This window comes from Ceratotherium simum, chromosome 33, assembly GCF_057802395.1.
Source record: "Ceratotherium simum simum isolate JZ-2026a chromosome 33, ASM5780239v1, whole genome shotgun sequence".
Lineage (NCBI taxonomy): Eukaryota > Metazoa > Chordata > Mammalia > Perissodactyla > Rhinocerotidae > Ceratotherium > Ceratotherium simum.
The window spans coordinates 23,379,926-23,407,867 of NC_141932.1; the positions used below are offsets into that span (position 1 = coordinate 23,379,926).

At 49.8% G+C, this 27,942-nt stretch overlaps 1 protein-coding gene across 1 annotated transcript; it reads right to left on the reverse strand.

Annotated features, from left to right (window-relative positions):
* Positions 1–82: 82 nt before the first annotated feature.
* Positions 83–27,771, reverse strand: SPINT2 (serine peptidase inhibitor, Kunitz type 2). Its single transcript, XM_014796176.2, has 7 exons — positions 27,316–27,771; positions 7,545–7,715; positions 4,993–5,052; positions 3,659–3,712; positions 2,454–2,615; positions 2,099–2,137; positions 83–729 (listed from the first exon to the last, which is right to left on the reverse strand). The coding sequence occupies exons 1-7, from the start codon at positions 27,419–27,421 to the stop codon at positions 566–568; spliced, it is 756 nt and encodes a 251-aa protein (XP_014651662.1). The 5' UTR covers positions 27,422–27,771; the 3' UTR covers positions 83–565.
* Positions 27,772–27,942: the final 171 nt, after the last annotated feature.

Here is a 27,942-nt window from a genome sequence, read left to right on the forward strand (position 1 = left end):
GGACATCTCACGTAGGGTCCTGTGACAATTTTGGTAGAGTTTAAATGAGCAGTTCCATAAAGAAAGAAGGCACATGCTGAAATTTATTTTAAAACGGAAGGCCCTTTTTATTGAACTTGTGTATTTTACTCTCTTCCTTTCAGAATCCTAATAAAAAAAACTTATTTCTGCTTACTTAAAAAAACCCACAAATCAAACAAAGGAAACTATTAAAATATCACTTCTGTGATGGGAAAGGAGGTAAGAGGATTCAACATAAGCAAAAGAAATTACACCTGGAGAAAGAAATAAACTGCAGAGCAAACGGGTCTGTCCAGGGCCAGACCAGTGAGGGGGGAACAGAGCCCTTCTCTAAGAGGGTTTCCAGAGCACACCCACCCGGAGACCAGGAAGCAGCCCTCTCACCTTCCGGGGTAACAACGGACCAAAGCCCTAATGATCGCACAGATACAAATCAATCGCTAATTTACCAAGCACGCACACATTCTGCGGTCGTCTGCCCTCCCTGCCCAGGTTCTCTTCACCACAGGTCCTGAGCAGGGGCAGCCTCTGGGCGACGGGGCGTTCACAGGACGTATGTGTTCTTCACCAGGTGCTCCTTGTCGTCCTCAGAGGTCCAGACGGTGCGGAGGGCCCGCTCCTGGTTCCTTCCCGCCACCCTGATCAGGCAGACGACCGAGGCTCCCAGCAGGAGGATCAGGACCATCAGGAACAGCCCCGCCAGCACCACTGCCGAGGAGAGAGGCCTCAGAACCGGCGGGACAAGGAGGGCCGCACGGAGCTCACCACAGACAAGTGGGCTCAGGGCGAGGACCCGCAGCCCTCGTGCCAGGCGTCCCCCCACCCAGCCTGGGAGGGTCTGGACAACTGACACCGCCCTCCAGGGAAGTCAAGGAGAGTCCCTACAGTTCCGGGAAGCAGGTTCCTGAAAAAAGGAGGCGCCATGCCATGTGCACACAAAAGGAGTGACCATCTGTGTTGCTTCTTTTGAACAACCATCCCCACTTCAACTCTGCATTTCCCTGCCGCCTCTCAGGGGCAACCTGTACAGGAGTCTTGAGCCAAAGGAGGCACACCACGATGTAAAAACCACATTCCTCTGGTATGTGTAAACATAAAACCCCCGATCTCGTGTTCACCACCCCCTCCCCAGCAGCCACAGAGGAGGATGTGGCCCTGCAGCTGGCTGGGGGCTGCCTGTGGAATAAGGTACGGGTGGAAGCGAGGGTGTACTCAGAGCAGGGCCGGGAGGGGACCCTCGCGCTTCTACGTGCCCAGCTAAATGGAACAGTGGTTGCCCCACTGCAGTCCCACCGGCCAGTTAGGATGCTTTTTTCTAGGCAGGGCTCCACCTAAGGAACGTGGCCTCCCATGGCAGCTGCCCAGCTTCCTCTCCCCACTCGGCTGCAGAATCAGACAGGGGCGACTCCTTCTCCATCCCCAACCCTCCAGACCTGTCTGCCCCGGGCCTGGCAAACCAGGTTCCAGCTTCGCTCCTCCTCTAAAACAGAGCAGGCACGCAGGCCAGGTCTGGGCTCCTTAACAGGACAACAGGAGGAAAGAGGCCAAACCAGTGTGGCAGGTCCTTTGTGCAAACACTGCCAGCCATGACTCAGAATCAGAAACAAAAGCAAGGACCCAAGCCTCCTCGTCAGACCAGACTGCTTGGGGACTACAACACTGACCTGGCCTCGCTCTGCCCGCACACAGCCAGGGCTCTCCTGCCTGTCACCCATGACCAACCCTGTACACCCCAGGGCAGCAGAGCGCCCCCCAAAGGTGGAGTCAGACTCAGGCCTGCGTGCAACAGACACCTGCACACCTCAGCACAGGACTCATCCTGCAGCCACCCCGCGCTGCCCGGGTGGGCTGCCTCGTGAAGGACTGCCTCTCTCCCAGCCCCACTCATGTACGCCGTGCAGTGGGACAAACATCTACCACATGTTCCAAGCTGCCTGCCCATTCCCGAGCAGAAACATGACTTTCTACCCGAGAGTTGTTCATAGTGAAGGGTGATGTGTCCTCAACAACACGAGCCTGCAAACACGGCTGAGCTGAGCCACGGCAGGCAGTGCGGGGAGGGCGAGAGGCCACTTACCTTTAGTGCTCTGGAGCAGAGCAGGATACAACTGCTTGCCTGGAAGAGAAGACACAACCCCGAGAGGTCAGCTCACAGTCCTCCTGCCCCGAGAGCTGCCACCTCAGGATTGCCTCAGTCCCGGGCCATCATGAGGGGCTCTTTCCGAGGGCTTTGAGGCCTTGCCACCCTGGTGGGGACCTGGGACACATCTGCCCACAGCCGGGACCGAAGCCCACCCATGCCCCACTAGGAGCCAGCGAAGGCTGCAGTCCCAATGTCAGGGTTTCTAAGGCCTTCGTGTTAGTGGGGATGGACTGGGAGAGGGCTCACCACCCACCACCGTCTCTCAGATTCAGGAGTCTGGCTGACTCACCAAAGCATTGGCGCATGCATTCCTCCTTGGAGAGGTAGCTGTTTTTATTGCCCCGGCACCCTCCGTAGATGAACTTATCACAGGAGTTCTTCTCGGCATTGAAGTACCAGCGTTGGAAGGCTGCACGGCAAGGCCCTGTGACCGCCTTGGCAGTGCAGTGTTCTGGGAGCGAGACAGCCCAAGGAGTACAAATCAGCAGGGCCCAGGAGAAGGGAAATGCAGCTAGAACGCTCCTGAGCCGTCACACAACTGCCAGCCAACAGAGGAACATCTCTCTGCTAAAGGAACCTGTCACTTACAGACGCGGCCAGTCTGGCCCATTTGACACCCTCCTCCACATTCTCAGGGATCTTTTTCTTTCTCTCTCTTTTTTTTAATAATTTTATTTATTTATTTATTTTCCCCCAAAGCCCCAGTAGATAGTTGTATGTCATAGCTGCACATCCTTCTAGTTGCTGTATGTGGGACGCGGCCTCAGAATGGCTGGAGAAGCGGTGCGTCGGTGCGCGCCCAGGATCCGAACCCAGGCCGCCAGCAGCGGAGCGCGTGCACTTAACCGCTAAGCCACGGGGCCGGCCCAGGGATCTTTTTCTTTACAGCCAGACTGTGTCGCTATGGAGATTACCCTACGCCAGCCAAAGTGCTAGGCACTTTACATGTACTAACTCAGTCTCCTAGAGATCTGTCCGAGGCCCCTCATTTCATACCCAGGGAATCTGAGGCAGAGCTGCAGTCACCTGCCACCACACCGCCTCTCTAAGCAGAGCTTCCCGGCATGCGGCACATCCTGCTTCCTGCTGCCCCAGGGCATCCTCGGGAGTTCTCCCACCCAGGAAAGGTCAGAAAGCCTAGCTCTACAATTTCCTTAGTGAAAATTGTCAACTCTGTCTCAGTTCCTGACTAAGAAAGAAAACATGTTTTACCCATATATAAATTTTTTTTTTTTTTTTTTGAGGAACATCAGCCCTGAGCTAACATCCATGCCAATCCTTCTCTTTTTGCTGAGGAAGACTGGCCCTGGGCTAACATCCGTGCCCATCTTCCTCTACTTTATATGGGACGCTGCCACAGCGTGGCTTGACAAGCAGTGCGTCGGTGCGCGCCCAGGATCCGACCCCGCAACCCCCGGGCTGCTGAAGCAGAACGCGAGCACTTAACCGCTACGCCACCAGGCTGGCCCCATAAATATTTTTTAAAAGTTATACCTTCGTAGTCGAAAATATCGCTGGAGAGGTCATCAGAATCCTGCCTTCTGGGAACTAAAACACAAACATCGTGTCAGGGAGGCTGGGATGGACACAGCACACGTGGCCCAGCTGGGCTAAGTCTGAAAGGGCCCACCGAGGGGGTGTGTACACTGTGGCACCTAGAAGCGAGGGAATGGAGCCCCCTCCATGGGCAGCTTTGCTCCGTCCCCTCCCAGTCCCAGTGGGCTCTACAGCACACAAGGAGTGAATGCTGGACAGAGAGGCCCGCCCACCGCCTCAGGGGTTACTATGGAAACTAATCCCAGCCACAGTTTTTGGGGTGATGAGGAAGACGGTCCTGTTGACTCTGACACAGTGAGGAGGCCCCTTACTCTCCAGGGGAAATTTTCTTCCGAGACAGGATGGAAACCAGAGATATTATGCCAATGCCCCAGGGGTCTCGATGACCTGGGAGAGGCCAGCTCGGGAATAAACAGTGAACTTAGGCAAAGCAACAGCCAGGACAGTCACAGGATTCCCGGCCTAGAGTAACTGGAAAGTGCCTCTAGCGTAACTCGGCATTCTGCGAGTCAGCCAACCACTGAACTAATAAATGCTCTCTCTCCCGTGAGCACGGATGTCGGAGACAGAGGACCAGAGCCCAGACTGCAGCCAGTGTGTGGCCACTGGTCAAGTGGAGGGCCGTCCTCAAATGGGGCGGGGGCCGATTTCCTCCCTCAGGGCTGTCTCGCCCAGCTGAGCCCACTGCCTGGGGACCGGCCTTCAGGAAAGCTGGGCTGGACTGTCTAGTGTGTCTGGACCACTCACCCCAGGCTCCCAGTGCAGAGTCCTTTAAGCACAAAGGAGGCACGGGGCAGCTGCTGTCAGCACTACAAAGCAAGCTAACAGAAAGCTCGAGATCAGGGGCTGAAGTGGGAATGGAGGCGGGGGTGGCAGAGGACAGAGGACTTAGCACAGGGAGGGAAGCAGCACGGACAACAGAGCACACAGGAGACAGAACAGGCAGGGTGGGCGGGACAGAGGCCAGCCCAGAGAAGGAGGGGCCTGAGCCACATGTGGCGGGACCACAATCCCCTGTCCCCAGCAGGACGCTGAGGCCAGCCAGGAAGCCCCACAGAGTCCCCTGGCCCTCTTGTCCGCTGGACAAGGTGAACTCCCAGGGTAAGGACGGCGGCAAGGAGTCAGAGCCGGCAGCCCCGGCAAAGCCCGTCTGCCAATCCCGGGTACACAGAACCAGAAGGTGGGAGCCTTTGTACAACCCCCAATTACAAACATCCCCTCAGTTACCCACTTGGGTGGCCCTCGTGCCATCTGGCTTTTTGAGAACCTACCACTTGGGCCAGAGGAATCTGCTCCAGTCCTGCTGGTGGCCAGATCATCAGCGGTGTTCTCTGCAAGGGGACACATAAACAACACTGTGAGAAAGTGCACCTCCGAGACTGCCCGGCAAACAAAATAAACGATGGCCCTGCACAGTCGCGGTCCCGTATGCCTCTCCCAGCGACTCGCACTTCTCCTTTACGTGGGCCCTTCAGTGCGCATGGTGGACCACAAGCTTGCCAGAACGGGGAAATACGGAACTAAGACTGCCCTTGTGGGTTGAACTTTAAGATCTACTCACCGGGAATCAGAGCAAAGATGCGTGAAGTGACTAAAAAGACAGAATGGCTTCCAGGGCCAAATAGCCTGTTTAACTGTATTAACCCACCAAATGAATTAAAGAGCTAAGGAGGTGCAAAGCAGTGTGAATGCACCTAAAGCCACTGAACTGTACCCTTAAAAATGGTTAAAATGGTAAATTTTCTACATATTTTCTCTCTCTCTCTCTCTCTCTCTCACACACACACACACACACACACACACACACACACACACACACACACAGAGTGAGGGGGTGGGGTGGAGAGGCTGGCGGGTTGAGGAAGAGCAACAACAAGGGGGGCACTGGCAGGGCCCGGGGCGCAGGAAGCTGGCCGCCCCGCCTCCCTGTAGACCTTGTGGAAGGTCAGGCTGGCCTAACCTGATGCCATTAACCATTCGCATCACAAACCAGCTCCCCTTGTTCTGCCTCTCTCCTCATGAAGCAATCTTGCGGGATTCTGGCAGAGAGGCTTGCCTATGTGGACTAAGGATGCAGCACAGGGACCCAAGTGTCTGGTCCCCTGGGTGGTTCTGGTTTTCATTATAAATTAATTAACTGGCACTCTTATTATCATTTGGCTTCCCACAGAGCTTGCCTGCCTGGGAGAGAATATGCTGGCAAAAGACTCCAGTGACTAGTGGCTCTGGCAGTTGTAACTCTCCTCAGACTCATGAGAGGATGTCTCAAGACGTGCAGTGGAGCCACAATCGGGTGCCAACAAACAAGCTTTCTGAGGCCTCAAGGCCGGGGCCAGACTCTGGACCATCTCTAGGGAGACAGCTGTCTGCCCTCTCCCAGCAAAACACAACCACCCACGGCCCCTCGTAGCGACATCCTGTCTTAATGCACACTGTCCGCTGCTTGTGTTCTTAAAACTTCAACTATCTTCCTGAGAAAATAAGGAGTAACAGAATGGGCAGGTACATTTGCCACAGTCAACTCTTGATTGGGAAAGGACAGAAAAAGTAGCAAAAAAAATTTCTCCTTTATTCCTCCCCCGACACCAGATCACAGCTGTCGATGGAAAAACACAATAAATGGTATTTTCCTCAGTCACCATCTGGTAAGGTTGCCAGTTGCCCCCCAAAGGTGCAGGACTCACTCACCTGTATGATCCAAACGCAAGACTCAGCCACCTCAGCTCTCCAAACACCTGAGCGCCCCTGGGCATCGGACCCACAAAGATCAATAAAGGCATTCCTCAGGGCGCTCACACTGCTGGGCTTGTGTGCTCGGGCTGTATGTTTTAAACCTCAGGTCACAGCCAAAGCCGCTGTTGTTTTCTTCTCTTTACACACAACTTTAATAAGCTTATCTGATTTCTGAATGCAGAGCTCAGAGCCAAGAAAGATTACAGCCAGTGTGTGAGGAGGAGACATAAAAACGCAACAAGGGTGCGGGGCCGTCTCCGGGCATGGGCTCACAGGCTGGCGGTGTGCAGTGCGCACTGAGGGCACCCGTGCCTCCGGACACAGCATCATAACCCAGAGTCCTTACACTGATGCCAAGCTGGCGAGAAAGGATGCAGCAAGTCACATGACAATGTTAGGGAGATCGCCAATGAAATCCTCAACAGACAGTGTGGATGGCCATGACCCTGGGTCTCTCAACACTTGGGAGGGATCAGGCCCCAGAGGGCCAAAGTCTCATTGCCACAGCTCTCAAGAAGTCCCTCCGGCTCAGTTCAGAGCCAGTGCACGCTGCTGTGGGGCTCTGGGGTCAACGGTATCGTGATTCCAGAATCCTTTGCAGGTGAGGGCGGGGGGAGGGACGGATCCCAGGAAGTACGTTCTAGTCTTAACTTGACTCACAACTTGGCTGGCTGGGTGAGCTCAAGTCATTTGCCCCAGAGGTAAAAATAACTCAAATGCCCAGGGAGCAAAGGGGGGCGGCCTGTCTGCGTGGACTTGGAGAACTCTGCTCAAGAAGGGGAAGGCCGCGTCCTCCTATGCTGGGTCTGGTGGGGACTTGCACTCAGAAGCGGGAGAAAGGAGGTCGGGGAGAAGATGGAGTCGTGCTCCCACCTCAGGCTCCAGCCTGCGCCTACTCTCCCCTTTCTGGGAAGAGCGAGGGCACCGCTGCGAGACCACCATGTGGGCGACTTCACACTGTGCCTGTTTCTTCTGCTTTTTAACACATCCCCCAGCTTCAGCCAGGAAGAACTAGTGAAGAGCAAAAGGCATCCAGATCCCAATAAATTGTCTCTAAACAATAAAATTTCCCCCACTACCACTGTCTTACCTGTGACACCAGCACATCTCCCAAGACAGTCCTCCTTGGTCAGGTAATTATTGTCATTCCCTTCACAGCCTCCATACACAAACTGCTGGCAGGATCTGTCAGTGACGTTGTACCACCACCTAGGGATGGAGGCCCGGCATGTCCCCACGATCTTTGAAACTCGGCAAAACTCTGAAATACAAAGCAGAGACCAGTGAGCCTAGCAGGGCAATCCTGGCAAGAAGGAACGTGCGCAGACCTGTCAGGGAAGGCCCACAGTTTTCAGAGCCCCACGAGGAGAACCAGAGCCTGAAGTTCCAGCACAGTTCCTCTGTGGGCTATTTCTAAAGTGTCCCACCAGGGGGCCGGCCCTGTGGCTTAGCGGTTAAGTGCGCATGCTCCGCTATTGGTGGCCCGGGTTTGGATCCCAGGTGTGCACCGACGCACCGCTTGTCCAGCCATGCTGAGGCCGCGTCCCACATACAGCAACTAGAAGGATGTGCAACTATGACGTACAACTATCTACTGGGGCTTTGGGGAGAAAAGGGGGAAAAAAAGGAGGAGGATTGGCAATACATGTTAGCTCAGGGCCAGTCTTCCTCAGCAAAAAGAGGAGGGTTGGCATGGATGTTAGCTCAGGGCTGATCTTCCTCGCAAAAAAAAATAAAATAAAATAAAGTGTCCCACCAGGCCTATTCAGTGATTCCTTCCTTGTACAGGAAAGAAACACGCCATGTAACAGCACAGACACGAACCCACCCAACCGAACTGGATTTCGGTTGCATGTTGATTTTGTCCCTGCCCCCATTATCAAAGACATACACATCCAGTATAGAAAATAGGACTTTCAAAGGCAAAAAGACAGACTTCAGGATCCTTCTGGATGTGTGCCCCACCACACCGGGCCAAGGGGAGCTTAGCTTGAAAGGCCAGAGCTGACGACGTGAGGTCAGCAAAGCAGTGCACTGTCTGCTTTTAGAGACTCTCTCGAGAACCTTTCTTCACCTTCCCTGTCCACCCTCTGCCTGGGCAGGCCACTTCACACTCAGATGATCACAAGAGCCTCAGAAAGAAGCTTCCTAACTCTAGTTCCCCTCACTGCCAACCCCCAGCTCCAAAGGCAACTCAGGTCACTCCTCCGCTCCAGCAGGCCTGGGTTTCAGGGAGCCCTAAAATCTAGCCCCACTCTAGAAGAAGGGGTGCAAATATTATAAAATGTCATAAAATTCCAGCCAGATAAATTTGCCCGCAAAAAGCCTAGAAATCTGCTCGTTCTCTTAAAAAGGGAGAGATGAACAAGTGCTGGAGGTATCACCTGCACCAAAATGAGACTCTCCTGGAGGAACAGGAGGATTGACAGCAACGGGAAAAGGGAGCACCGTGACCATGTGACTCAGTGTCTGCCCTGCACCACCCTATCCCCGCTCCTGGCCCTGCAGCACCCCTGCAACACGAGGCCACATCGCCCCCTGACACCAGGCCTTCACCCATCTCTGCCTTCTGGCATAAGGGCATCCAATCTGTGCGGGGCCCAGCACAGGGTGCTTGACAAACACCTCAGACAAAAGCACCCAGGGCCCGACACTTGCTTATACATTGTCATTTACTTCTCTCTAGCTGTGTTCATGTCTGTCAGGTTTACTTCAGCTACTAGCGGATGACTCTCGAAAGCAGAGGACAGGATTTGTGCTTCTCTTGGGTCTCCCAAAATACGTCACAATGATGGGCATGAAACCAAATGTTTCACAAAACATCGATCTACGGACAAAAAAGGTTGGTACCGCACAAAACACACACACACGCCCCTCAAGGAACTCCCATACACATCGCCAAATCACAGGTAACCAGCACAACGGAAAAAACATATTTTCTTTTTTTTTTTTTTGTGAGGAAGATCAGCCCTGAGCTAACATCCACGCCCATCCTCCTCTTTTTGCTGAGGAAGACCGGCTCTGAGCTAACATCTATTGCCAATCCTCCTCCTTTTTTTCCCCCGAAGCCCCAGTAGATAGTTGTAGGTCATAGTTGTACAACCTTCTATTTGCTGCATGTGGGACGCGGCCTCAGCAGGGCCGGAGAAGCGCTGCGTCGGTGCGCGCCCGGGATCCGAACCCAAGCCACCAGCAGCGGAGCGCGCGCACTTAACCTCGAAGCCATGGGCCGGCCCAAAAAAAACATATTCTAAAGTAAGAAATTCTCTGTTAATTGGAAAGCAACCATCAATTAAATCACCAGTTAAAAAGTACCTTACCTGGACACTTCATATAAATGGAATCATACAATATGTCCAGAAAAGGCAAATCCACAGAGACAGGAAGTAGATTAGTGGCTGCCTGGTGAGGGGGTGTGGGCAGGGAGTGACTGAAAATGGGCACAAGGATCTTTTGGACATGATGGCAACGTTCTAAAACTGGATTGTGGGGATAGTTATACAACTCTGTAAATGTACTAAAAATCACTGGATTGTACGCTTAAAACAAGTGATTTTATGGTACATAAATGATACTTTATTATTTTGTGTGTGTGTGAGGAAGATCAGCCCTGAGCTAACATCTGTGCCCATCTTCCTCTACTTTATATGGGACGCTGCCACAGCACGGCCTGACAAGCGGTGCCTTGGTGCACAACTGGGATCCAAATCCCAGGCCGCCAGCAGCGGAGCGCGCACACTTAACTGCTACGCCACGGGCAGGCCCCTAAGTGATACTTCAATAAAACAGTTAAAAAAATAACAGGGGCACCTTTTGTCCCCACCACATCAACCAGAACAGCTCAGTGTACAAGTGGAGCAGGTACTTTTGACCATGTGCCAAAGGTCAAAAATATCCACAATCACTGAGGCCCAGGGAAACCACAGCAGGAGCAGAGTTCTCTGGAGTCTGATTCTGCCCAGGCCACACGGTGTCAAATGCCGGAGGCAGCACTGCTACCACAGGACAAGATGGAGAGGACCCACCCGGATCCACTCAGGACCCCAAAGTGAAAACATCATCAAGGCGGGGAGCACCCAACTGCCAGAGGGCTGGCAAGAGCCTGCCCGATGCTCTGCCTGCCGAGCTGAGAGCCCTGGAGATCACTCTGCCTGCTCTGTGTCCTTGCTCCTGAGCCAAGAACCCGAGGCGGAACTGCACACTTGAAACGGGTGAACTATGTAGTATGTGAATTGTATCCTCACTAAAACGAAAACCTGAGAGGGCCCAACAAAGCTCAAGGCAGCCAGGCGGGAACCACTAGACACCACGGCAGAGAACGCAACAGGGTGACCACAGTATAAAGAGTGGGAATTTGGTGGTTTTTCACGAGGAAGGTGTGGAAGCCCAAGAGTGTCTGTCTAGGGATGGAGGGCAGTGCCCTGGGTGAGCGTGGCCCTCATCTCTGTAGGCTCAGACACGCACTCTTGGTGCCCCTGCACTGACGAGACAGGGACACGGATCCTTGCTCACAAGGCGCACAGGGGACACTGAGGAAGTAACTGTCACGCGGGTTAGCTGTGTACATTGACCAGCACACCCCTCGGAGAGCACGCTGAAGCGCAGCAGATGGTTTGGAGTCAGAGTAAGGGAAGTTCACTGAAGGGTTCCTAGGAACGTCCCCTCCATGGGGACCTCTCAGGCAGACCAGAGGCTCACTGCAGACAGCTTGGGACAGCACTCCAGTCAAGAGAACAGGATAGAGGCCTGCCCCCGGGACACTTCCTCTCCTGACTGGAACGTTCTTCCTGTAGATGTGCTGGTCCCTTCATGACAAATCTTTCGAGCCTCAGAGGCCATTCTGTCTCAGACAGCTGCTAGCATCTGCTCTCAATTATCACAACTGATTTCATAGTGTAAGTTTCAGAAAGCAACCTCATTTCCAGGTTCCTTGGGTGGGGTAGGAGGGGATGGGGGCGGTGCTTCACTTTTGTCCCAGGGGAATTTAGAAATGTCTCTTTATTAAGAGAAAACTTGGATAAAAACCACAGTATGTCTGGAAAGACAGAATGTTGACAATTGTTGAAGCTGAGTGATGGTTCATAAAACTGTTTTCACGACTTTGTGTATATCTGAAAATTCCTGTAATAAAAAGAGAAAAAAGACACTCTTTTTCACTCAAATTTGGTTAGAATAAAATTAAAAGAGCTCTAAGTAGCAGAGTAACTGGCTGAAGCCAGGTTCAACGAAGTGAAATTTAACCACCCTTCACTGTGTCAAGACAGTCCTCCTGTGAGTGCAGAAGCCCCTGTCGACTGGAGAAGTCTCATTTTCTCACGTGCTTTTACTAACAAAATCGCTTTTAAGCCCCTATGATATAAATTTTTACTCTCTATGCTTAAGAGAAGTGAACTCATGAAAAAGAATTTTGTTTGCTTATTTGTTTCAAAGGAAACAGTGTTCGTTTAAGAAACACAGGCCAGATATACTTCACCCCACCTCAAATAACATCAGTGCATTTTCTCTTTCACTGTTTTCCAAAAAGCTTGTAAAAAAGACAGAAATACTTTAGTATGTAAGGTAGCTTCCAGGACTTATCATCTTCTTTAAAAAAACTTAAAAAAAATTCAAGTACTATACTTTGGTAGATCCATATTAAAATCAAAATGAACCTGGGGCCCGCCCAGTGGCTCAAGCGGTTAAGTGCACGCGCTCCACTGCAGTGGCCTGGGGTTCGCAGGTTCGGATCCCAGGCACGCACTGACGCACTGCTTGTCGAGCCATGCTGTGGCAGCGTCCCATATGGAGTGGAGGAGGATGGGCACGGATGTTAGCTCAGGGCCAAGCTTCCTCAGAAAAAAGAGGAGGACTGGCATCAGATGTTAGCTCAGGGCTGAGCTTCCTCATAAATAATAACAACAACAAATCCAAAATGAACCCAAATGCAAGTATTACTTATTTCTTACTCTCCATTTACTGCCTGCCCCAAGCATTATGCCAGGTACATTACGTGCAGTAGTGCTACTGGTCACAATAAAACTGGGAACCAAAAAAGTCACTATAGTAACAGGCAGTGGGAAAAACACAAAACTCAAGTTGCCTAAAAGCCAAACATTCCCGAGGGCCTTTATCGCAAGCCGAGGGCTCACCAAGGCCAGGCCCTCTGCCAGGCCTCTGTTTTCAGTCACACTCAACTGACAGGGTCACGGACAGCCCCATACCAAAGGAACTGGCCAAGGCTCAGGGGGATTTGGTTGGACACATTCTCAGGAAGTTATTCCTTAACGAACAATTCTATTATTATTAAAAGATGACAAAATGATATATTAGTGTTAGTGTTAGAACAGTGCTGGGAAACAATCCTGAAAAATATGCCTCAAGTCCTATTTGTATGCTCATAAATGCTAGCGCAAAATTAAATACATTCTATATGTTTTCAAAACACAGTAAGAAAAAGAGGGAAAAGCTGAAGGGAACCAAATTTGGATAAACTCACTTCAGAATATGCAAAAATGGAATTTCTGCCTTCAAGAAACAGTGATGCTCCCTTGGAAAAGCATTAGACATGGTTAAAATCACACATTATCTGAAATATGAACCTAAATTACAAAACCCTGGCAGGCATTTTGAATATTAGCTATTACAAAATTGTCAAACAGACTGGTCTCTGTCATGGAGAACAGGTTTCTCTGGTTCTGAAGTCACTAGAGCTTTGACCAAGACACCCAGCAACGGCTCAGACAAGCCCACTCTGCGAGCAGTCAGCTGGACTCATCTGCTGTCACCTTCAACAAGGACATCACGGGAACTTGAGGCTCACAGGCACTACAATTTTATTCAACTTTACAGGCTGAAGAAAACGGTGTCTAATCATTCTTCAGAAACGTGCAATTGCAGCGGTGCCTACTCTGAAAAGGAAGTTTACTTTAATAAAATATTTCAAATGTTCTGAAAAGTACAGAAAATACCATTAAAACTGGTATATCCACTTCCCAGCTTAATCAAATTCTAACATTTTGAGGGACTAAACATTACCGATAGAACAGAAACCCTTCGCACACCCCTCACTTCAATCCCACCTGCTCTCCCTCCCCAGAATTAACCACCACCTTGAACTTGGTGTTTTCTTTTACGTTTTTATACCCATTCAGAGTAAGTTTACTTTTAAAACAAGTAAAAATAACTTTCCTAGGATTCTACTCCTTGTTACACTCGTTACCCCATGGTGCTATAAACTGAGGAACGCTGACTTCTTGCCCCACTGTATGCACAATAAGAAAGCCCCGGGATCCTCTCACAACCTGAAGCCTCTTGTGAAATGGTCCTCCTCCTCCCATCTATCTGTTTTCTCTAGAGCAAAGGTCAGTGAACTTTTCTTCTTTTTTTTTTTTTTTGTAAGGAATATTGGCCCTGAGCTAACATCCGTGCCCATTTTCCTCTACTTTATATGTAGGACGCCTGCCACAGCATGGCTTGACAAGCGGTGCATAGGTCCGCGCCTGGGATCTGAACCTGCGAACCCCGGGCTGCCGAAGTGGAGCGCACAAACTTAACCACTATGCCACCGGGCCAGCCCCAGTAAACATTTTTTATGATGGGCCAAACAGTAAATAAAAGCAGTACTCACTGGTTTTGCATGCTAGTGGGAATCACGTAAAACAACAGGAAAAATTATGACTTCCATGACCTCTAAAAGTTTTTGTCAAAACATTAAACACTGTGGGTTATAAATGTATAGAATAATGAAAAAATAGTAAAATGAATATTTATTTAGTACACCCTAAGTTAAAACACGAGGGGCGGCCCAGTGGCGTAGTGGTTAAGTTCATGCGCTCCTCTTCGGCAGCCCAGGTTCACATCCCATGTGTGGACCTACACACCGCTCATCAAGCCGTGCTGTGGCAGCGTCCCACATACAAAATAGAGGAGGATTGGCACAGATGTTAGCTCAGGGACAATCTTCCTCAAGCAAAAAGAGGAAGATTGGCAACACGTGTTAGCTCAGGGCCAATCTTCCTCACACACACACAAAAAAATTAGAAACTTGAGAATTAAAGGGTTTAAATTTCTTTCTAAAAAAAATTACCAAGAGTTGTTTGAACAGTGCTTGTGAGGGACTTCAGTCACACAACTTTCCACATGGAGCAAGCACCCTTTCAGTTCCCCTTAGTGAACTGTCCCACGTCTTTCTAGGTCTGGATCAGCTTCCAACATTTTATCCTTTGCTCTTTCAACGTCATGAAATTGTTCTGAGAGCTGTGTTATCCTTTGTAGAGGTTTCTGCCAGTGTTACTTCCTCTGGGACACCATCCTCTCTGTCACAATCACTTCCATCATTTCTGTCGGTAAGCGGCCCTCGCCTAGCTCCTCCGGCTGCATGTCCAGTCTCTCAAACAAAAGTAGTGTCACCATTCCCACAGGCAGCTAGCTCTCCTGTCACTTCATTTACGCGAGAATGGAATCTTCACTTTCAGTGTTATCACTTTTCCTCTTGTTAATTCTGTCGATTAACCCTTTTTGTAAACTGTCACTAGGTTTATCACCAGGAAACAAGGAGAGGCTTTGCTGTGTACGAACTGACCAATCACCACGCTTGGTTTACACATGGATCTGTGACTGAGAGCCAGGAGCTGAAACCTGTCCTTTACCCAAGTACTCAGTTAATACACTGTGGTAACTGAAATTTGAGCCCTGTTGTTGGGGGACTGAAATTATTTAATAAAACTGTGGGAACCAAAACTCTCGCATATAGAAAACCATGCAAAGCGAGGACTGCCTTTATTTCAAGCTTCATGGGTCACATAGTCTGTCTGTCATTATAGCATAAAAGCAGCCTTAGGCAATACATAAATGAATGACCATGGCTGTCATTCAATAAAACTTTATTTATGAACACTAAAATCTTATTTCACATAATTTTTAAATGTTTTGAAATATTCTTTTGATTTTTCCAACCATTAAAAAACATAGTGGTGGGGCCGGCCCCGTGGCTTGGCGGTTAAGTGCGCGCGCTCCGCTGCTGGCGGCCTGGGTTCGGATCCCGGGCGCGCACCGACGCACCGCTTCTCCGGCCATGCTGGGGCCGCGTCCCACATACAGCAGCTAGAGGGATGTGCAGCTATGACATGCAACTATCTACTGGGGCTTTGGGGGGAAAAATAAATAAAACAAACAAACAAACAAAAAAAAAAACGTAGTGGGGCCGGCCCCCTGGCGTAGTGGTTAAGTGAGCGTGCTCCACTGAGGTGGCCCAGGGTTTGGATCCCAGGCACGCACCGATGCACTGCTTGTCAAGCCATGCTGTGGCAGTGTCCCATATAAAGTGGAGGAAGATGGGCACGGATGTCAGCCCAGGACCAGTCTTCCTCAGCAAAAAGAGGGGGATTGGGGGGCCAGCCCCGTGGCTTAGCGGTTAGATGCGCACGCTCCACTGCTGGCGGCCCGGGGTTCAGATCGCGGGTGCGCACCAATGCACTGCTTCTCTGGCCACGCTGAGCCACGTCCCACATACAGCAACTAACTAGAAGGATGTGCAGCTATGACATACAACTATCTACTGGGGCTTTGGGGGAAAATAAATAAATAAATAAAATTTAAAAAATAAAAAAAGAGGAGGATTGGCATGGATGTTGGCTCAGAGCTGATTTTCCTCACACACACACAAAAAAAGTAGAAACCATACTTAGCTCTCAGGCCATATACAGGCCGTGCTCCGAGCTGCAGTTTGCTAGTCCCTTCTTTAGTGTTTATAAAAACACTCTGTTCGGATTTTCCACCCCCATCAGGACCCAGCAAGTCTGATAAGTGTGGTCAGAAGCTATCATATAGACTCCTAGAGTTCACATTTCTTATGACAATACTGACTGTGCATTCCTCAGGTTTATCCTTTGCCAAAAATGCTCTAGCACATCCTTTCATCACTAAAAACAGCTCTACTTTTTCCATTATAGCCACTTAGAATTCTAAGGATAATGCCTAAAGGGAAATTATTTACCATAATAATCCTCACACTTGAAAATCATATTTTACACAAAAAAACAGAGTATAGTTCACTGCTCAGTATCCAAAAGCAAAGAAATTAATGAAGAGTCATTTACTCTAAGAGTTTCAAAGAACAGGGGCAACCATCAGCACATCCAGAGGGCCTGGTGCTCAGACCCACCACAGCTGAAATCCACCAGAAGGACACCCTGTGTGGACTGGTTAAGTAACGTAAGTAACCAGCCACCCGGTGCAATACTTGGAGCTGTTACAAACAGGCAAATGCACGTGTGCTGGTATAGAAAAACGTCTAAGACTGAGGGGAAAAAAGCAAAAGAATGGTTTCTATGATTCCTTTTTTAACTTTTAATTTAGACACATATGAATCTACCTTTAGGGAAAGAGACTAAAAAAGGAGGGAGAGAGGCTTTTCCATCTGCATCTTTTAGTACAGTTGGAGTATTCTAATCTCGTCAACGCATTACTTTTATTTTTTTAAGGGTCAGCAGTGGTTTTCTCTGGATAGTGGATTATAATCTCTTTCTTTCGCTTAAATTTTACACTTAAAAATTTAAAACTACATGGTAAATAAAATTGAATGTACTAAATTCCCCAGTATCTTGAGCAGTACTAAGCAACAAATGTTTGGCGAACAGCTATTATATGTAAATAAGGTGGCCATACAATTTATCCTCTGGATCAAGACACTCTTCAGAATGAAGGGAGGTGTTCTTAATAGCTACGGTGGGACATATGGGGGCATAATTGGAACCCTCCAAGGTAAACTGTGCTGAGTACCATCCTATACAAAAGACACTCACTGGGAACGTGGTCCTTGCCCCCCAGGGGTTTACAATTAAGTTAGAGCCACCAGTCTTGCTTAGATAGAAAACACACACACATAAAGTAAAATACTACAATCACATCCTAAATTCAAAGGGATCGTGAGCCACACAAGGTACAAAGGAAATGACCAAAGGCTCTGGTATACGGGAGTGACACAATAAGGAAGTTGTTGGGCAAAAGAGTGTAGGACAGATTAGAGGACAGAGCATGTAGAAAGTTGTCTGGTAACGCCAGGTAACGGCCACGAGTGCAGGAATCCCTGGCTGCCTCTTACCAGCCCACCATGTTACCTGGGGGTGGTTTTCCTAACCTCCCTGTGCGTATTTCCTCATTTATATCATGGGAACAACAATACATGCAACAAAAATGAATGAAACTTGCAATAAAGCTGGAAAATGTATAAACTTCATATTCTTTAATTCAGCAAGCCCCATATTCACTGATTTAGGCCTGGTTAATTTTTAAAAAATGAAGATTTTAGAGTCTTGGGGTATCTAAATCAAAGAATCTTGGGAGACTTAGGAAAAAAAGGCAAAGCTCTGATTATGGACCCATCATATCTGTGACATAATAAGAAATATGTATTTGGTGTCTGTCTGCCCCCACCGCTCCTCCCCCATCCCCCAGTTCCTAAGACAGAGCTCCTAAAGCCCTTGTAATTTCCTGAGTGCTAGGAGCATCTTTTGTTCTAATATTTGGTCTTTGACCCAGGTTCCTGACACAAGTTTCTAAGACCCTGGGACTCTCTGGAGTGATAAGAGTGTCTTTTTGTATGCTAATGAGATGACTGGTAACTGGGCAGCCCCTAGATATCTTCAGGATGGGGGCTGGTGGCCAGAAAGACCAAGGCAAGTTTAAAGAATGGAAACTTTCAGCCCCACCCCCCATCCTCCAGGGAGGGCAGAAGGGTGGAGACTGAGTTAATAATCAATCATGCCTATGTGATGAAGCTTCCATAAAAAACCCTAACCAAAGGGGTTAGGAGAGTTTCTAGGTTGGTGAAAACATCCATGTGCCAGAAGGGTGGTTCACCCCGAACTCCATGAAGACTGCACTCCTGTGCTGGGGACCCTTCCAGACCTCACCCTAAATGTTCACCTGACTGTTCACCTGTATCCTTTATTTTTTTTTTTGGTGAGGAGATCAGCCCTGTGCTAACATCTGCCAATCCTCCTCTTTTTTTTTTTGCTGAGGAAGACTGGCCCTGTGCTAACACCCGTGCCCATCCTCCTCCACCTTATATGGGACGCCACCACAGCATGGCTTGCCAAGCAGTGCATCGGTGTGCGCCCAGGATCCGAACCGGTGGACCCCGGGCCGCTGCAGCGTAGCACATGCACTTAACCGCTTGCGCCACCAGGCCGGCCCCCACCTGTATGCTTTATAATAAAGCAGTAAACATGTTTTCCCTGAGTTTTGTGAGTCATTCTAGCAAATTACTGAACCCAAGGAGGGAGTCATGGGAACCCTAGATTTATAGTAGGTTGGTGAGAAGTACAGGTGACAACCTGGGATTTTTTATTTATTTATTTTTTCTTTTGGTGAGTCCTGAGCTAACATCCATTGCCAATCCTCCTCTTTTTCTTTTTTGCTGAGGAAGACTGCCCTGGGCTAACATCCGTGCCCATCTTTCTCTACTTTATATATGGGACACCGCCACATCATGGCTTGATAAGCAGCACGTAGGTCCACGCCTGGGATCCAAGCCTGCGAACCCCGAGCCACCAAAGCAGAGAGCACAAACTTAACCACTACACCACCGGCCGGCCAAACAACCTGGGATTTTTGATTGGCATCCGAAGAAGGGAGGGGCAGTCTTGTGAGACTGAGCCCCTAACCTGCGAGGTCTGTGCTAACTCCGGGCAGTTATGTCCGAATTGAGTTAAACTGTAGGACATCTAGTTGGTGTCCACTGAGAGTTGGAGAACTGCCTGATGTAGAAAAACCCAGACATCTGAGGTCAGAAGTATTCTGTAGTAAACAAGAGTTTTCCCTTTAGGTTAGGGTAGGGAAAAGGATGAGAATGTTAGCAAGAGAATTAACTTGAGGACATTATAAACCTATCTCAGTCTAAGTTGACAAGAAGGCCTCTCTGTGTGTGATTTATACCTGTTCCAGATCTAGTTAGTACCAAAGTGTTTTTTGACAAGTTCGTCAGCAAAAAAGTCCTCTTCTGTGACCTCCAAACTTAAGTTTCCTGCTGTGGAATGCACATTCATCTGGAGGCTATCCTGACAACGGCCTGGGAAAGGGCATCGCTCCCTCACGGGTGAGCAACACAGCGGGAGGCTGCGTCGGCTTTCTCTCCACAGGCCCCACAGAGATAAGTTCTGCAGGCTTGCACAGATGCATTTCTTAAAAACAACTCAGGGCCGGCCACGTGGCTTAGCAGTTAAGTGCGCGCGCTGCGCTACTGGCGGCCCGGGTTCGGATCCCGGGCGTGCACCGATGCACTGCTTCTCCGGCCATGCTGAGGCCGCGTCCCACATACAGCAACTAGAAGGATGTGCAGCTATGACATACAACTATCTACTGGGGCTTTGGGGGAAAATAAGGAGGAGGATTGGCAATAGATGTTAGCTCAGAGCCGGTCTTCCTCAGCAAAAAGAGGAGGATTAGCATGGATGTTAGCTCAGGGCTGATCTTCCTCACAAAAAAAAACACCTCAAACGAGATGGTTTTCTTTGACACATAGACCAATATCAGAAGAGCGTTGTGAAGATTAAAGGAGCTCTTAATTCTACTATAAGCACTTAAAACATCCGGCACAAAGCTTTGAATAAATAGTAGATATATTTTACGAAGACCAGACTAACACCGAGACAGGGAGAACGAAGAGACAGGATACAGGGGATATGGAAAACCGGAAGTACAATCTCTAAGTCAGAAAGTTGATCAAACCAACTCAACTGTCCCGCCTCCCTTTGTCTGTCTGCTGAGCCGCCATTTGCCACGCCCTAAGTGACACAGTTCCTTTACTCTTCACCCAGAGTAAGACAAGGCAAACTGTCACACAGATCAAAGTCCGGCAACACTACATTATCATAAGCTTGACTTCAGACACAGAAAGCCTGAGGGTGGGACTGGAGAAAGTAAGAAAAACAAAGCCTTGGTTATTCATTTGGACTTTAAGTATCTTTCCTCAAGGAATGAGAGAATCTTAGAAAGTTTTGTGTGAGTGAAAAGGTCCTGAAGACCAGGGAGGTAACTCAAGGCTGTTTTAATTCTATCACGCCAAATTCCAAAGTTGACATTTATTTTATAATCAGCCTTATTTCAAGGAGATCAATAAATCTACCTATTTTGGTTAGCTGGCTAGGTTCTACATACCTGAGAGCTTCTGTTTCCAGAACAGAAAGCTACAACTACCCATCTCCTCTAGGCTCAGGTGCCTGGAAGCTGTCATTATTAGGGTAAGTAATTCAGAAACTTTAAAATAACCCCAAGGTATTTATAAGGAAAGAACATTTACAATGACAAATCCAACTTAAATTATAAGGCTCATAAAATCTTGGTGTTTTAGATACAAAATCTTGGCATTTTAGATATAAAATATTTAGATATAAAAGTTTACATTTCATAAACTATCAGCACAATGCAAACCACCACTCCTACACACTGTCACTTCATATTCATCACTCAAACAGGACTATAAATTCTACCCCTACCTAAATCCATAACTAGAATTACAGTAGCCCATCTGAATAACTTGGAAGGAAACAAGTGGTTACAAAGTCTTCCACCGGGCTGTCTGTCAATTCACATTCAAGGGTTAACCTTCTCTGAATCATGGACTATTTTCAGAAATTCTTCTGGTGAAAGCTAACGGACACTCTCCCTAGAGTACTGTCTCTCAACATTTTTTTCATTATCACCCCCCCCAAGGAGCCTTTTTAGACGTTTTTCCTAATCACCCCATTAAATTTCAATACCACCGACATACTGTATGTCTATTTACGTACAGTAGCACTCTGAAAGGTGACGAACTATTGTAATATATAATATTTTGTCACACCCCCTCCCCCCTAGAACATGCCCTAGACTCTAAATGACAGACCCTGGGACACACAAGGACAAAAAAATCACATAAGCTCAGGGCTTGAGAAGCCATGGACCCAGGACCCCACTGGTGAGATCCATCTCAGACACTTGTGTATAAAACAACAGCTAAATTCTTGCCCTTACTTCTCAAATGGCTCCAATAGGGAAAATGTACTTGAAATAAACTTCAAAGTAACTAAAGTCCAAAGTTCCTGGGCCTCAGCATCCATGTTCCAGCATTCCTTCACAGGAAGTTTTCAAAAACATCTTGTCAGAAACAATGGGTGAAAGGACATTTGTGACCAGGACCCTACAAAGGCATCCCTAATCCATAACGCTTCTGGGGTCATCTGTTAACTCTGTGTTAGTCATGTGACCAGGGGGCCCCCTAGGCCTCCTGGGGTTAATGAAGTCATTTCAGTCATGAGTCACAGGCTACCTCATGCCCCATTTGGCCTCCCCTGTCAGCTTCAGGAAAAGGCAAACAGAGGCTTGGCTGCCTAGCCAACGATCTTAAGACAAGCCTGAGCGTTGCAAATGACTCTGGGGGTGGGTAAAATGAGAACCTGGTGGGGGTTGGGCGAAAGAGAAGTCGGCTTTCTCTACCACAGGCTGAGCTCTCAAATGCTGACGGGGCAGAGGCCGTTTCTGGTGGAAAGGGCCCACTCCCTCAGTGAACCTAAAAGCGAGGCCCTCACCACTCTTTAGGGACTGTCACCATTTGAGCCTCAAAGGCCATGTTTTCAGTACTGAGCACACCAAACCTTACCTTACTTTTTCATAGTACTCATCACCAGATATATATTGTTTATTTATTTACTTTTCAGGGCGAATCTTCCTCAGCAAAAAACTAACAAAACAAAAAACAAAATAACCTAGGCCGGGCACTTGGTAGGTGCTCAATAAATGTGTTGAACAAATCAGTGAATCAACATTTCAGACTATCCCAGAACCTGACTGTCTTGCCTGTGTGGGGGATCAGAATTGGCCACCCCAAAATGTGTCTATTTGGCTTGATTATTTTTTAAGAACAAAGACTCTGAAAGAAACTTGGACCTTCCCTCTAACTGCCTAAAAGAATTTAAGATATGGGGCCGGCCCCGTGGCTTAGCGGTTAAGTGCGTGCTCTCCGCTGCCGGCGGCCCGGGTTCGGATCCCGGGTGTGCACCGAGGCACCGCTCCTCCAGCCATGCTGAGGCCGCGTCCCACATACAGCAACTAGAAGGATGTGCAGCTATGACAGACAACTATGTACTGGGGCTTTGGGGGAAAAATAAATAAATAAAATCTTTAAAAAAAAAAAAAAAAATTTAAGATAGAAGGCCTGTTACAATAGAAAAAAAAAAAATAGAAGGCCTGTTACAGGAAGGAGCTAATACCATAAGATAACTATAGCATAATGTAAACTAGGTGTGATAGAAAGGCGCCAGCAGGCCGATTTTTATCAAAGTTCTGTCTCTCAGGTCAAGTTGTCTATAGATAGCCCAGCAAAAAAAAAACTTGTTTAACAAACATTTGCATTTCCATCCCCATGTAAATTGTCTTCCTCCCCTATGAAATCCCAAACCACCACCCCCAACACGCTCCTCTGTCTTGGCTGAAGATGGTACTTAAGGTGGCGGCTTTGGCCATTTTCCTGGGTTTCTCCCATACATACGTGATATTAAACTTTGTTTGATTTTCTCCTGTTATTCTGTCTCACATCAATTTAATTCCTAGACCTGCCAGAAGGACCTGGAGGGTAGAAGAACTGTCTTCCTCCCCTATACCTGCAAGCAGAACAAGTGCCTCTTCCGGGAAGGCCAGGAATCCCAGAGATGCTCCTTTGGAGATCCCACCAACACCAGCTGCACCCGGCTCTCACCTGTCATGGATCTTTGACCACCCAGTTTACAACTATCCTGGGGAGTGAGGAGAAGAGAAAAGAGCAGGACTAATAACATGCTTATTGGAGATTTGCTGGAAAGCTCACTCTTTTAGTGAAAGTTCTAGGGAAACTGCAATTAAGCCAAGAGGTTAATGGAAACTGAAGGTTACTTGAAAGTGCAGTGGGGACTCAAATGAATGCTGCCACACTCGTCTCCAGTGGAAATTCCCAAGAACAATCAACAGAGGACTCTGAGCCAAGTAACCATTAACACAAGTTCTGATGCCCACGGCCAGCATAGTTATTGGCAGCAGGAACTACAATTAACTGACCGATCCCCAAAGGCACTTGCAAGGTTCTATTCTGAAGAGGATTATCTGCCCTTGTATTGATCAAAATTACATATTTTGGGGCCCTCCAAATACCAGGACTTATTATCTGGGGAAGAGATTAAAAATCATGCACATTTGGGGCCACCTGATAAGGGGTTTTCCCTTCCTAAAAGCAAAGCCACACATACACACACTCACCATACTGGACGATTCATAAAGCGCTGTTATGTTTTACCTACCTCCTTTTACTAAATGGAGCATGTTCTTAAGTAGGGGAAGTCACAACTCAAATGCTTACAGACACAGAGGGCAGGCCAGGTGAAGAAACAGACTGAGGGAGAGCAGTGGATGTCCTGTCCAACAGGAGCACTCGGCACCAGCTCATGACTGCTAAGTGGGAACACTGGCTTGGTGCCACCAGATCTTCACATTTTTCAGACAAAGCCAAAAACCAATTTTTTCCATAAAAAATTCCCAGTTCTGGACACATTCCCAGTAGTGACATAAAGCCTGTTTGAAGCCTCCTGGGAATGGCCGGTTTATAATCTCTGGGTGCTTTCGATAGAAGACTGGCACTCTCCCTGAATGCTAGAAACCCCCAGAGCAAGATCAGCTGTCCCCCACCTCCTCAAAGGATCTGGATCAGGACACTCTTTGCCAAGCTTCCAGGTGCCCACTATGCCCCATACCCTTCTCTATCTGCCCCCCATCATGCAGCACCTTACCAACACTGTCAGTCTTGAGACCACCTGATGCTCCTATCATGCCAAGAAGCCCAGACTCCTGAGTTACCCCTCATCCCCACACATCCTGTTTTGTCTCCATCTCCCTTCCCCCATCTCCTGGGGCTTCTGGCACTTATGACCTATCTTAAGTAAAATCTCATTTCCTCAAAGTCTTCTCTGAACACTCCTGTCATCTTCTTACTCTAACTGAAACAGCTCTCCCCTCCAGGATACGCCTTCTTCTGTGCCTTTCCTCGGTGGTGCTTCCAGACCATTCTCCCTCCGCCCTCTCAAAACCCCCCAGCTAGGAATCTCTTCATCAGAGTAGATCATACCCCCCTCGTGCGTCATCTGCTGACTCAGAGCCCTACCCCTCACTTCTCCACAATTTTAGCTCCCGGCTCACTAGTGCTCTCGCTGCTCCTGTCACTATTCTTTCCACATCCTCAGACCATCTTGGCCTCCTGGTTCCTAGACCTTCTCTCCTCCAGTGAGCTTGTCCTCCCCCCAGCCCCTCCCTCCCATGGTCATCCCTAGGCCTAGTCTCAATAACTGCAGCTTCTTCAGAACCTCAGTTCCATGCATATCACTCACTGCCCATCGTATCCTGTCTTTCTAGATCATTCCCTCAAAACCTCAACTCCAACAATCCGTTAGCCCTACCACCTTTCCACCAACCCTCAGCCCCTTCATGTCTTCACATAGATTAAATTCCAGCACGACGGCGTAGCAGTTAAGTGCTCGTGCTCCACTGCAGCGGCCTGGGGTTCGCAGGTTTGGATCCGGGTGCACACCAATGCACCGCCTGTCAAGCCATGCTGTGGCAGCGTTCCATATAAAGTGGAGGAAGATGGGCAAGGATGTTAGCCCAGGGCCAGTCCTCCTCAGTAAAAAGAGGAGGATCGGGGACAGATGTTAGTTCAGGGATGACCTTCCTCACACAAAAAAATACATAAATAAAAATAAAAAAAATTAAATTATGGGAAAAAAATTCCTTGCTCAACCATGATAATCACCCCTTACACACATTCACTACACACCTACCCCCGCCACTCTACTCATGTGGCAAGACCTGTGCAACTGCAAGTGGCGGGAGAAACACCTCACACTTTGCAGATGACTTTCCTTCTTGAGAAAATCAAAGTGATCAGAAGAGAGGGAAAAAAAATCAAAACTACCTCCTGCCTCAGATTAAGCTGTTGAAAGCTTTCGAACAAACAACTTCAGATAAGTGAGGGCATTAGTTCACCCAGCCAGACAGGAGTACTTCTGAAAGGTCAGCAGGCGCAGCCAGCTGCCGGGGAGGCCACTGGGAAGGGAGGCCTCTGTGGCCAACCTGGCTTCGTCAATTACTATCATGCGACCTTAGAGCAGACCTGTGACTTCACCACCGCCCCAGGTTGTCTCAAGGAATACATAACACATACGAGCTCAGAGTAAGCAACAGATGTTAGCCCCAACTCAGTTCTGATCAAGCCCCAGGCCAGGTAACTGAAGGTACTTCCTAACATATTATTTCATCTAAAAGAGCCCAGAAGGGCCGACAAACTCTAGTTCAGACTGCAAGAATGACCAACACCTGCATTCCTAATTCCTGGTCCCCCAGAGCTGAGCTTCTCCCCACTGGCCCTTGACGTCCCGATTAACTCATTTTTTCCTCTCTGCTTTGCCTCGGGCGTCGGGAAATGAACAGTCTTCAGAAGTCACCACAGGCAATGATTTGGTGCATACACATCCTGCTTTCTCTCTTTCCACCCAAAGTGCTGGCCTATAAAGTCACCTGGCACCAGCCTCCCATCCTCCTGCAACCCCCCACCCCCACTCCTGCTCCAGCCCTGCTGGCTGTCTTTTCCTTGAACACCACCACGCTTGTTCCCGCCTCAAGGCCTTTGTACTCCACTACCTCCAACTGGACACTTGTCCCCGAGGTCTTTGTGTGGCTGCCACTTCCTCATTCATGGTAGAGCCCAAATGTCACCCTTCTCAGAGACTCACCCTGATCACCTGAGCTGAAGTGGCCCCCCTCACCTTATATCAGTCTCTCTGTGTACTCTGCCCTGTTCATCTCCTTCTTAGTAATTTGATATTGTGGTGAGTGCTCCTGATGTAAATGTTTACTCGCTGTCTGTCTCTCCCACTAGAACATATGTTCTGTAAGTGCGGGGACCTGGCCTGTCTGAGTCACAGCTGTTAGCACCAGTGCCAGCACCATCCCCGACACAGAGCAGGAGCTCAGCAAGTTCTGCTGAATCAATAAATTCTTTCAAGAGAGTTCTTTTTAAAGCGCGCTTGTGCTTGTCTGAAGCTGTTAAGTTTATAACAACACTTGTTCAAAAAGGCCTTGCAGCCCAAACTTCCCTAGAGTGCAGAGGTTTAAACCCGGCTTATCCTCCACCAACCTCCAGGGACCAGTCCAACGAATCCCAGCCCAGTTGCTCAGTGCCAACACTCTCCCGATACAAGGTGCCCACCCTTGCCCTTTGGCACACCTGCTTTCCTTCTCCTTCCTTTGCACCTCACTGAGAAACACCTTTCTTCTTGGAGGCGCTCCACTGCAACCGAACCTAAAGGTTTCTCCGGGGGCTGCTGTCCAATACCCAAAGAAGTGGGGGTGGGGGCTTCTTCCCTGAGGCTAAAACTGCCACCAGGTCACCCGATCCCTAATCCAACCCCCATCCTCTCAGGCCTGGCCTCTCCGGGCTTTCCTGGGCTACGGAACTTTCCGCTGCCAGGAAGAGGGTGGTCTGCCCGGCCTCTCAGCCCTTCCTGCCACAGGAAGGGCCACCGCCACTCCTCCTCGGTCACCAGCCCTCGTTCCCGCCCTCACCCACAGGAAACTTTCCCAACCCGGGCTCCTCCGCCCGTCCTCACTCCCAAGGGCTCCCAAGCCTCGTCAAGGCTCAGGCTTCCAGGGCGGGCTCCCGCACCCCTCCCCAGGGCTTCTCCCAGTCGCCCCCAATTTCCTCCCCCGCAGGTTCTCTCGCTAGGACCTTGCGCCCCAGACCTTGCCCCTAAGGCCCCGCCTTCGGCCCCTCGGCCCCCCACCCCTCCCAGGAGACCCGGCCGGACCACACAGCTGGCGTCCCTCACCGTGGACGCCACGCTCTCCGTGGGCCGCGTTAGCCCAGAAGACGAGCAGCGAGGCCAGCAGCGCGAGGAGCGCCCAGCAGCGCCCGGGCCCACACAGCTGCGCCATGACCGGCTCCAGCCGGCCGCCCAGGCGACGCTTCGAGCTGGGGGCCGTTGGGGTCTCGCGAGCAGGTGCGGGAAGACCCCGGCCGCGCACGCGCACTGGAGCGCCTCGTGCTCGGGTGCGGGCGCTCCGGGAGGGTCTGCGAGGTGCCACGCAGGCGCTCACGCCGAAGTCGCCGCAAAGCGCCTGTCCCGGGACTTCGGTGTGCGGACAGTCGGCCTCCCACGCCCACGATGCCTCCGTCCGCTCCTCGGTCGCCCCCTGCGACACTCAGCGACTGTCCCACTGTTCAGGCCCCGCCACACCTCCACACGCTCGGTGGGCGCTAGTGCCAATGGCGGCCGCCTCGGAGCAGCTACCTAAGGTGGCCTGCCAGGGAGGGGCGGGGCGCACCTGGCGAGGCGGGGCGCGGCAGAGCGCAGGCGCGCGGAGCAGGCACCTGGGCGGCCGTCCTCCGCCCTCGGCGCACCTGGGCCCGCCCCCGGCGCTGGGGGAGGGGCGGGGCTTGCGCTGGCTCCGCCCCC